General features: G+C 40.3%; 1 protein-coding gene and 1 long non-coding RNA gene across 4 annotated transcripts; one reads left to right on the plus strand and one right to left on the minus strand.

The window, feature by feature from the left end:
- Positions 1-1,570: 1,570 nt before the first annotated feature.
- Positions 1,571-8,643, minus strand: Rbm12b (RNA binding motif protein 12B). 3 transcript variants are annotated; one of them, XM_069991053.1, is made up of 3 exons: positions 8,504-8,643; positions 5,514-5,563; positions 1,571-4,961 (listed from the first exon to the last, which is right to left on the minus strand). In XM_069991053.1, the coding sequence occupies exon 3, from the start codon at positions 4,931-4,933 to the stop codon at positions 2,129-2,131; it is 2,805 nt and encodes a 934-aa protein (XP_069847154.1). In that variant the 5' UTR covers positions 4,934-4,961; positions 5,514-5,563; positions 8,504-8,643; the 3' UTR covers positions 1,571-2,128. The 3 variants fall into 3 exon arrangements, with proteins under 3 accessions (XP_069847154.1, XP_069847153.1, XP_069847152.1); XM_069991052.1 differs by lacking the exon at positions 8,504-8,643 and adding an exon at positions 8,254-8,434; XM_069991051.1 differs by lacking the exon at positions 8,504-8,643 and adding an exon at positions 7,748-8,434.
- Positions 8,134-9,840, plus strand: LOC138805856 (uncharacterized). The gene is made up of 3 exons (XR_011365653.1): positions 8,134-8,257; positions 9,247-9,394; positions 9,709-9,840. It is a non-coding gene; the product is annotated as an uncharacterized lncRNA (long non-coding RNA).
- Positions 9,841-11,309: the final 1,469 nt, after the last annotated feature.

The raw sequence follows: 11,309 nt of genomic DNA on the forward strand, positions 1-11,309 counted from the left end.
TGAAACCAAATACCGTTTCTTCCTATTTTGTTCATTATACTTGGTTTTAAGTATTCTATTATAAATTTAATAATTTAAAACCTCTTTAAACTATAGTTTATAGAGATCCTTTAAACTATATTGGAGTTTTTTTCAATCAGACTTACCAATTCTTAATTCTACTAGTAATTAGGATATTCACTATAAAAACAATCATAGAAACTTCATTAAGTTTCTTAGATTTTTTTTTTTAACCAATGAAAAGTTGCCAAGTGCCAGTGGCTCACACCTGCAATCCTAGCTAGTCAGGAGGCTGAGATCTGAGGATCATAGTTTGAAGCCAACATGGACAGGGAAAGCCATGAGACTCTTAGCCCAATTAATCACAAAAAGTGGAAGTGGAGCTGTAGACTCAAGTAGTAGAGCACTACCTTTTGAACACAAAAGCTTAGGGACAGCACCTAGAGTTCAATCCTCAGGACTGGCCAAAAAAACCCTGAAGGTTAACCCAAGAGATACTTCAATGTACTAATTGACCAAGTACTGACCAATAAATTTAAACCTATAATCAAGTTATCCAGTTCATAACTACTTTTGTAATATTAAATAATGATGCTATCAATAAAAATCCTACTCTCACCGTGGAAAGCCTCTGAATAAGAGAACTGAGGAACATTAATGTTTTATGTAAACTATTAGAAGGCCAACCAAATCAAATCAAGTTAGATGAAATGAACATTTTTGAATTAGAAAGCAGTATGTAACTTGAGGAACCCAAGAGAAAAGAAACCCTGGAAACAAAGTCACATTTTCTTCTACAAATGGTTGAGCACTCTAGTTTTATCTTTACTATTTTAAAGCAACAATAGAGGTAATAAAATATCATTTAACCCTGAAAATACTTTTAGTATGACCTTAATAAAAAAAATTTCATTTCATAAAATCAGATAGCAAAAGATTTTAACTGCAATCAGTGGTCTGTTTATGTTGAAAATGGCTCTAGGACAGGGTAACTGGCTTTCAAGTAGGTTGTTTAAACTTTCTGGCTTCATATTTGATTTGTGGGACAAGTAAATAATAGGCACTAAGATCATGCATATAGTCAGTGCCTAACACTTATTAGGTTACCCCAAAATGTCAGACATTTGTAATACCTAGATGAAAGAAAATCTAATCCAGTACCTGCAAATTGCCTACACTGAATGTTGAATATTAAAGTCAAAATTAAACTTCACAAGTCTTATAGAGACACAAAGTTTTGAAGCTAAAACGTGAGAACCTAATAAACATAAAAGGTGTATGAGTCTTGAGTAAATTCTTCCCAGAAAAAAAAGAACGTATTTATCAAACTCTTCCAAACATAAACCGCTCCCATTTTATTATCTTTTGACTATTTTTCGTTAATCTTATTTGGTTAATAAGATATTCCACCCCCTTCTTAAGGCTGAAGCCTAAAATTAAAATATTCAAGAAACCATAAAACTAGTAAGTGTTGGATCTCTTTCATCATAAATGGAGTTTAATGTATGCGTTGAAAACTTTATACTACCCAGCTTCAACTATTTTTCCCTTTTATACAAATACAAGTTAGTCTATTTCAGTTGCGATTTTATTTTTTAAAAAACTGCAAGGTTATGAACACAAACTTTTAAGAATCTCCTAAGCTTTTTACATAAGTAAATTTCAAGTTCACAGTCTGTTCATTTTGAATTATTTATAATAGGAGACCTTAGTATGGTAGAATCTCAGACAAGAGGTTATTAATTCTGCAGACAGGTAATAAAATGCCAAACCTGAACAGTCACTCACTATTTCCTTGGCTACAGATTGACTACAGAATAAAAGTGAATATAAAATTTTTCCTCTTCTATTACAACTTTATACAACTGTATCCATAACATTGGGAGGGGGGAAGACATACCCTTGGGAAACCTCATCAATTAGAGAAAATAAGGCATATGGAATTATAAGTTAGGGGAAAAAAGCAGCAATGTGCAAGTAAAACAAAACCAGATTCACATTCTATTTACATTTTTTATATTCACAGGTCAGAATTAAAATGTTTCACTAGATATTTTTAAAACACTATTTCAAATCTTCATTTTTACTGCATCAATACTGTGGGAAGGAAACAATTTAGAAATGCACTCTAAAGCAAAAGTAGCTTAACTTTGCGGGGCCCCACTGGCCTATCATTTAGATCTTTAATGGCAGCCATAGCTTCATTATAGTTTATCAAAGCAACAATGGCTTCTCCTGTAGGCAATCCTTGCTCATTATACTGTATTGAAATTGAATCAGGTATGATTCTATAACCATGGAAAAAGTCTAAGATTTCATTAACATTAGCTTTAAATGGAAGATTCACTATTTTAACAGGAGTTACTCTACCAGAACCACAATTTAATTTGGGGTCAGGCATAAATCTCCCTTCAGGATAACCTCCCATATTACGCTTTCCAAAATCAAGTTTGCCACCTTCTGGGCGACCAAAATTCACTAAAGGACGATGGCTTCTAAAATCTGCAGATGCACTCCTAAAATCCTCTCCGGGAGGTCTAAAATTGTCAGGAAGTCTCGGATCCTCCTCTGGAACGTCCCTGAGGTCCTCCGCAGGAAGCTGCCTGAAGTCTTCGTCAGAAGGGCATCTCAGATCATCTTCCTGGGGGCTCCTGAAGTCTTCATCAGGAGGGGGCCTAAAGTCCTCATTAGGAGGGCCTCTGAAGTCTTCATCTGGCATATGCCTGAAATCTTCCTCTTGGGAACGCCTGAAATGTTCCTGGGGTGGCCGCCTAAAGTGTTCCGGGGGTGGCCTCCTGAAGTGCTCCTGGGGCGGTCTCCTGAAGTGCTCCGGCGGCAGGCGCTTGAAGTGTTCTGGGGGCGGCCTCCTAAAATGCTCCTGGGGTGGTCGTCTGAAGTGTTCCGGGGGTGACCGCCTGAAGTCCTCCTCAGAAGAATGTCTGAAATCTTCCTCAAAGGGTCTCCTGAAGTCCTCCTCCCTATGGCACCTCAAGTCGTCCTCCTCCCAAGGACGCCTGAAACCCTCCTCTAGGGGTCGCCTTAAGTCCTCTTCAGGGGGCTGTCTGAAATCCTCCTCTGGTGGCCCCCTCCAGTCCTCCTCAAAAGGCCGTCTCCAGTTTTCCTCCCGTCTCCAGTTTTCCTCTTGTGGGTGCCTAAAGTCCTCTTGTAGGCGCCGGAAGTTTTCTGCAGGAGGCCGCCGGAAGTGTTCCTCCCGAGGGTGTCTATTATCCTCTGGGGAGAGCCTGAAGTCCTCTGGAGAGTGCCTGAAGTTTTCCGGAGGGTGCCTATTGGGTTGTCGGAAATGTCCCTGGGGATGCTTGAGGTTACCTGGATGCCTTAACTCCTCTACCTGGTATCTCCGGTCTTCAGAAGGGTCATATGAGTATACTGGTGAGTCTTTTGAGCCAAATAAATGGCACCGGTCATCTCTATCACGCAACTGGGAACAGGCTTGCATTTTGCCACTGGACATGAAAGAACAATTTATACCAAACTCCTGCATTTGTGCCTCCGTTATAAGTCTTAGTAATACCTCTGTCCCTAAGAATCTTCGGCGATTTAAACGTTCAGCTTTCATAGCCTGTTCTTCTGATTTAAATTTCACCAACGCTTCTCCCAGACCAACTCCTTTGTCATCATAAAGCAAGTAAATGTCATCCTCAGCAAGGGCAAAGCCTGCAAAAAACTTTTGCACCTCAACTTTTGTAACATCAAAGGGAAAATTTCTTATATATATACAGAGTTTCTGGCCAGTATAGTCCCCTTCTAAGTATTTTTGTGAAGCATGTCCAGTTCTCTCTTTCTCTATTGATCCTCGTCTCTTCTTTTCATAATATTCAATGAACTTCAGCATTTGTTTTCTAGAAACTGGGTCAATAAGAACTGGACGATATTGTAAAACAGTTTTATGTAAACTTAATGCTGTATTATAGTCTTTCTCAGTCTTAAACATCACAAAGGCATATCGTGACCTTCTTTCATCCTTATATAAAAACCTAATTTGTTCATCGGTCAGATCAGTCTCTCTAAAGAAATTTCTCAAATCTCTTTCATCAATACTTAGGGACAAATTTTTTAAGTGAACATAAAATCCAACAGGGGAGCGAGAGCGCGTTCTTCTGGGAGATTTAGAATGAGACCGTTTTCGGAAATGTCTATTATTAACTCCTCTGAGAGGATGTTCTTCAGATCGTACAGGAACACCTTCCTTAATTTCCTTACCACCAAACTCAATCCACTGTTGTTCTGAACCCTGCATTACTTCTATAAATCTTGAACCCATAAAACTTCTATGGCATTTAAGGCCTCCTGACGCATCAATACATGAAGCAAATTTTACTATGGCATCACCATTATTTCGGCCATCATGATGTTTTAAGAAAATGACTCCATCCACACACAGACCAGAGAAAAAGACACGTACGTCATCTTCATTAACTAAGTAAGGCAAACCTCGTAGAAACAAATAAGGATTCTCAGCCTTTGATGGCCTTGTCTTTCTTGGCCTTAAATCATCAAATCCTGTACCATTAGTATGAAATCCAGCATCTTGATTAACTGAAGAGCCGTATCTAGAATTACTTTCATCTTTCTTCATTGCCTCAATAAAATTAGACCGTTTTCCAACCCCTGATGCCCCAGATGCTCGTCGCCCTCTTCCTATACGATTAGTTCTTTTCATTTCTATAGTCTTCTGCATTTCTGCTTTGCTACTAAGAAAAAGCTCTACAGATGAATCTTTGATAAACCCTCCTGAACGACTTACAGCACGTCTTGCATCTTCATCTGTTGCAAATATAATAAAAGCCTCCCCAATTTCCCCTCCAATTATATGCACTCCTCCATCAGGAATAGTCAATCCCTTGAAGAAGTGACGAATATCCACAGGCCCCGCAATAAAAGGAAGCCCCAGTAAACGGATGACTACAGCCATGCTGAGCTCAAACCACAGCAATAATGACCTGCAGACAAAAAGGTACACATAATAGCAAGTCTTATTTCTTAAAGTACCTTAGCCCAAACTAAGCTTAGTAATTACCTGGTACCTGCCTCCTTCAGCATAGATCAATGAAAACAAGATACACATTCACAAAATATTGTTCTTATCTAATGTTTAAGCAAACAATTCACTTTCTCCTGTCTAAACACACAAATAAACCAACTTGAAGTATTTCATATCACCTATCCTTTACAATAGGAACTTCAAAACTTTCACATCTCCTTTGTAAATCTGCAAAATGCTACTTCACAAGACCAAACTACTTTCAGACTCTCAAACACATCTCCTAATGCAAAGTGAGAGCAATTAAGTTATTTTACCAACCACAATGAATTTTGCATATTTAGAGAAGTCATCTATGGTCAGTATATAATTTCTGCCCATTATATTTAGTTGCCTACCACTAGTATCACTGGCAAGACATAAACAACAGAAGCCATGAGTACTCTGACATATTAAATCTATTTGATTTTTGTCAAGTCTCTGTGAAAAGCCTTAAACTCTGATGTCTTACCTTTTCTTTTTATTTCTTGGAGACCTGTTAATTCTGTAAAAGCAACTTAACTGTGGAAAGAAAATGAAATATAATTAATCTTTGAACCCTGTAATTGGTCTCATGCCAGGGTAGGATATCCATTTCAGAATAACCTACCAAAGGTGAAAACAATTAGAATTATGGGTATAACAAAATCGTTTTGTTTCAAGGGGAAATTAATTAGCCTCTGCAAAAAGTAAATATAAAACCCAAGTAGATATCTTCAAATAATGAACAATAAAAATGTGCTGAAAATTGTACTACATGAGTAGAAGTAGCAATGGTAGTAAGAAGCGTGTATTAACTACCAAGCTCATTTAGTTATATATTAAGGTCAATGCATTTTAACGTACAGAAGTTTTATATCCACTCAAAAAAAAAAAACTTCTACAAGTAAAATACCAGTGTAAACACACAATTAAAAAAATCCTTCCCTATCACTCCCCAGTGAAAATTCAAATATCTAGTTCATATTTATATTCATCTCTCTTGCCATTCTCCTCCCTTACAAAAGACCAACTCAAATTAATAAAGCATCCATTTAACATGATAAAAATAGCAAAGCTTGAAATTCAAAAATCAGCTTTTAAATCCAAATCAATGGCTTTCCAAATTTTATGATTCCAAAGTAACTAAGATAAATACTAAAAGTCAAAAAATCTCAGCACCACTCTTTACCTGATATGCTTAAAGCAATACCATTAAAATTAATCTAAAGCAAAACATAAAATGTTGTAACTATGGAATCTAATTATGCCAATAACCTTAAGGCACTTCAACCATCCTGTACAACACTGAGGAACCTAAATAACAATGTAAAGAAGCAGAAACATACTAAAAATATAATTAACTTGAAATACAAAGTTTACCAGTATGAACTCCTAAAATAATTTAAGGAAACTTGTACCTAACACTTTCATGTATATGTGAACTAACAAGACTTAATGAAGTCTCACCAAATAAGACATGTCAAATTAATAATTATAATTAACATGTCTTTAATGATCAAACACCGCTTTAGTCTATCCCTTACACCTAAGTACCACTATCACACAAAGGTCTGAAAGGCTGTCCTTTAAGAAGGATCTATAAATTTTTTGAGCTACAAACTGATCTAGTAAAGATATTCAATTACTTGGTACATGCTACCTCCAAAATCAGTGTGGTTTGCTATTAAAATATCTGCACAGTACTAGAAAAGAAAATGAAGTAATAAGCCTGGTTTCAAAAAAGTGTTCACACTAATATGTCAACGAAAGCTATAAAATGGCTTCTTGAAAACTTGTCCACGTGAAAATTCCAATATTCCTATTTAGTCTCTTTTAACTTTAAAAATATTTTGGGAAGCAACATAATGCATGTCATTTTGTCTTCCCTAATTAAAATAAATAAATCCACCTACAAGTAAACATTTTTTCAACAATTGTCAAATTCAAAAACCCTCCAGTAACACACATCCTAACTTAAATTTTATATAATCATCTTAACTAAGACAATTTGTTTCATTAGCACAAATTTCATGAATTCCAATTCAAGACTAGTTTTAATTTGCCAGTTAAATATAACTAATGCTTACACGTCTTTGACTTGCAATAGTACTGTTATCATTTATCCTCCTACAGCAACATCTAGACCACTTCTAATACCAGCTCTCAAAAAATGAGTTTCTCTTGCAGTGCCAACATGCTACAGTCCTTAAGCAAAATCTCCAGAAACTCTATTAACACATTAGACTGCACAAAAATACCCCTACACACACACACACAAATTACCCTACCTGTAGTTTTTTTCTAGTTATGAATGCAGAAATGTTTGTGACTTTAATGTTGTGATTTAGGAGCACAAGCTCATGTAAGTGTAAGAACATTTTAAGTAACTGCTGGCTTTTATACAGTGACTCATCCTAATCGATCACCAGTGTGGCTAAACAATATGAAATGTGCATCTTTTAATCAAGACTGAGAGGAACCCAGGAGACTGCATTTCACAGGCATTATGTCAGATCCACTTGACCAGTGACTAGCAAGTACAAGTCATTTTCCAGACGTGATGAGGGAGAGTAAAAACTTTTCACTCTTCTTCTGCGAGACTACTTAAACCCAGTCAGTCATCGTGAGGCACATTCAAATTCTAAACGAGAAGTCTCCCTGCAGAGAAAATCATCATCATCATCATCTACCCCCAGGCCACAATCATTCTTTGCGATCACCTGCCTTTTGATACGTAGATGGTTAACATTAAAAACCAAAGGCGTCGTGACCACGGCCGGCCACCGATCCCAGGAAAACTGTGCGGGGAGATGAGTCCACAGGGGTACAGGAGTTCCCGTTAGCTTCCACCATCGTCCCAAGGCATCGATTTCTCGGCCTTCTGTCAGCACTCCCGGGGGTCAGAGCTTCTTTTGGTCTCCTTCTTCTGCCCTTCTTCTTCGCCAGGCCAAGTTGCTACGACGGGATCGGCTGCGGTCTCCGGACCTTCGGCCACAATCCAGCCTTCCAGTTAACCAGGACCGCCCAACCTCCGCGCCGGTCCGCGCCGGCCGCCCCGGGGCGCACGGCTGCACCCTCACGCGCCACGGGCTCCGGTGGGCCCCGCATCCAGCTGGAACGCCCTTTGACCCCCTGACCCCCGCCGCCCACTTCGAGCCGGAGGAGTCGGGCCTCCCGACCTTCTCCGGCCACCACCAGCTACCATGACAGAGCAAAGGAAAAGGAAATACCTAGGCGAGCCTTCCAGATCTTCACTGTCACGCTCCCCGGGAAGCGCGCGCGCACACCACCTCCGGGAAGCTGACGGGAGAGGGAGAGTCGGGGTACAGCGAGGGGGGGGGCGCCCCGACGCCGCACGGCCCGCGGCCCCGCCCTCCTGCACGTCCGCCGCGGCCCCGCCGGCCGCTCCCCCGCACCCCCGGTCTCCCGTCCCCGGCGCCCGGGGAGGCTGCGGAGCCCTCGGCCGTGAGCAACACACACCGCTGCGGCCCAGTTCGTCGCCCCGGGCCGGGGCCGACGCGCTCCTCGTCGCAGCCGCCTCCACGGAACAGGAAAAGCCCTCAGCCAGCCGGCGGCGAGGAAGATGGCGCCCACTCTCCCCTCGCGCTCGGACAAACGGACGTACAGTTTGTCTGCCCATGCGCGCTCTCCCGGCGTAACCCGCTTCCTCCTCAGCGTGTCTGGCGGCGCACGCGCAAGCGCGCACGCCGGGCGCGACGCTTTCCCGGTTGTCAAGGGAAAGGGAGGCGGCGCCTCGGAAGTTGTGCGGAGGGGGGGGAATGGAGGGGTGGAGACAGGGGGACTACTGCGCATGCTCAGTTCCCAGCCAACCTGCGAGCCAGATCAATTGGGAGACTGTAAAGTTCGCTTGTGGGGGAAGAGGTGGCTCACATTTGTAATCCTAGCTACTCCGGAGGCCGAGATCTCAGAATCAGGGGTCAAAAGCCAACCCGATTAAGAAAACTCCTTGAGAGTCTTAGCTGCAAGTAACCAGCAAAAAGCCGGACGTGTGGGTGTGGCTCCGGTGGTAGAGCGCCAGCCTTTTTTCCAGTTCTTTTTATTTTTTCTTTTTTTTTTAAATTTTGAATAATATTTTTACAATATCGGTGAACAAAATAGCAGTTTTACATCTTTGGGTTGCATAGTATAGCAACTTGTCATTTATATGGCATCTCCCTGAAACACACTGTTTCTAAAATGATTTGGTTCCATTTTCCTGACAGTCACCATAATCATCCCCATGCCTACACAAGAAATCTGAAGATGAGAGGATGAGTAAAAGACAGCACTGTTCATCATGCCAAGAGCACCAGCACTGAGTGTAAACCCGGTGTTTGGATACTGGCAAAAAAATAAAAGAGTCGTCAACTGGTAGGTGTCAAGAAAATCTGAGGTTAAGTACACAAATCGAAATACGCAGAACAAACATTAGAATCTTTCAGCAGCTAAGGGAAAAGATGTAAAAGAAAAAAAAAAGTGGGCGATTTGTCTTTCTGTGCTGCTGTTACCACAGGTTTGAAAGCATTTTCTGAAAGGTTCTTGAAAATTCCAAAAGGCCATTTACTACCTTATGTTTACCTTGAACAAAGCCAACATCGAAGAGCCTAATACGTACATTTTTAAACAGTCCTTATAGACATGAATAAGCTTGTGATATATCTTTTTTACATTTGTTATTCCAACAGATGGATGGACCAATCCAGAAAATTGAGAAATGGAAAATACAATTACAGGCATGTTTTGTGAGGCTTGCTCTGCAGTAGCTTGTGATCAACTTTGTGCTTGGCTTTATTATTCTCAAATAATGAAGCAGCCCATCACACTTTGTAACTGCATTTATGGCAAATTAAAAGCTCACTAAGAAAACAAATTACATTTTAAAGATACTGATGTAAATGAATTTTGAATCCCTGTCTCAAAATACCTATTCTCAAGTGATAGGTTGTGAGAATAAGAATAGTTAAATAAGTAGTTAATAAGTAGTTAAATAAGTAGTTAATGAGTAGTTAAATAAGAATAAAAAATAATTCCTATATACTCTTAGGAGAGGAATGCAAAGGCACAATGACTATGTGCCTCTGATCACATAAAATAATACTTGTCCAATTGAACTGCAGGGAATGGAAACAAGAGGTTTATCATTGTTGTTATTTTTGTTTTTTCTTTTTGTCTTGTTTGTTCGTCTTTGGGAGCATAAAAGGGAGCATAGAAATGGAGTTGTTAATGTGTAATACCCACAAGTGAGAAAATCCACCACAGAAGCACTTTAAAGGTGACAAACGAGTTTTATTAGTTGGTCTACAACCTGTCCTGGGTTACACCTCAGAACTAGGAGTAACTGCAACCTCTAAGATGGATTTTTTTTTTCTTTTCCTTCCTTCCTGCTCTCCACAATCTCCAGCGGCCCCTCCAACTCTCCTCTGGCCTTTCAGCCTGCCAGCCTGTCAGCTCTAATTTCCCAGTTCTTCTGATCTAAATTAGAACAGTTACCACTATATGTTTTATTGTTTCTGGGTCTGGTTCTCTATTTTACTGTGAACCCCTAGGAAAAGCACCCTTCATTTTGACAAATATCCATCTCCTAGAGGTGTGTAGTTCCTAGAAGTGTTTCAAAACCAATTGAACTCCCCACAAAGCGTAGGTTCATTTTGAGTTCTCATGTAGGCTATTTCCTAGGGATAATGTGTGTCTTATTAAGTTTAGCAATTCAACACATAATATAGTCTTTGTGATAGCCAGATTTCTGGTACCAACCTCCTCACAAAGCACTAGACTTCCACAACTATTTCTCAGCTATACTTCCCTATTTTAGTAGACAAACTAAATTCGTCTTTTCTCCCAAATTTCACTCCTTTGGGGCTGGGAAGGTGGCTCAGTGGTAGAGCGCTTGCCTTGCATGCCAGAGGCCCTGGGTTGGATTCCTCAGCACCACATAAGCAAAAAGAAAAAAGCCGGAAGTGGTGCTGTGGCTCAAGTGGTAGAGTGCTAGCCTTGAGCTGAAGAGCTGAGGGACAGCGCCCAGGCCCAGAGTTCAGGCCCCATGACCAGACCCAAAAAAACAAAAAAACAAACCAAATTTCCCTCCCTTATCTTTTAGCTGCCCCCACTCCCACCATGATTTAGTCTTGAGGAAAGACCTAAACTAATTGTAATTTTTGCATCTCCAAATGATTTCCCTTCTAATTACCCACTGTGTCTTTTCAAATTATTACTTACTGTTACATATTCTTTATTTAGAATACCGATCCTGCTTGTCTTATCTGCTCTCTACACAAGGATTTATTCA

The sequence above is a fragment of the Dipodomys merriami genome, unplaced genomic scaffold (genome assembly GCF_024711535.1).
Source record: "Dipodomys merriami isolate MVZ:Mamm:240054 unplaced genomic scaffold, mDipMer1.0.p SCAF_4, whole genome shotgun sequence".
Taxonomy (NCBI): Eukaryota; Metazoa; Chordata; class Mammalia; order Rodentia; family Heteromyidae; genus Dipodomys; species Dipodomys merriami.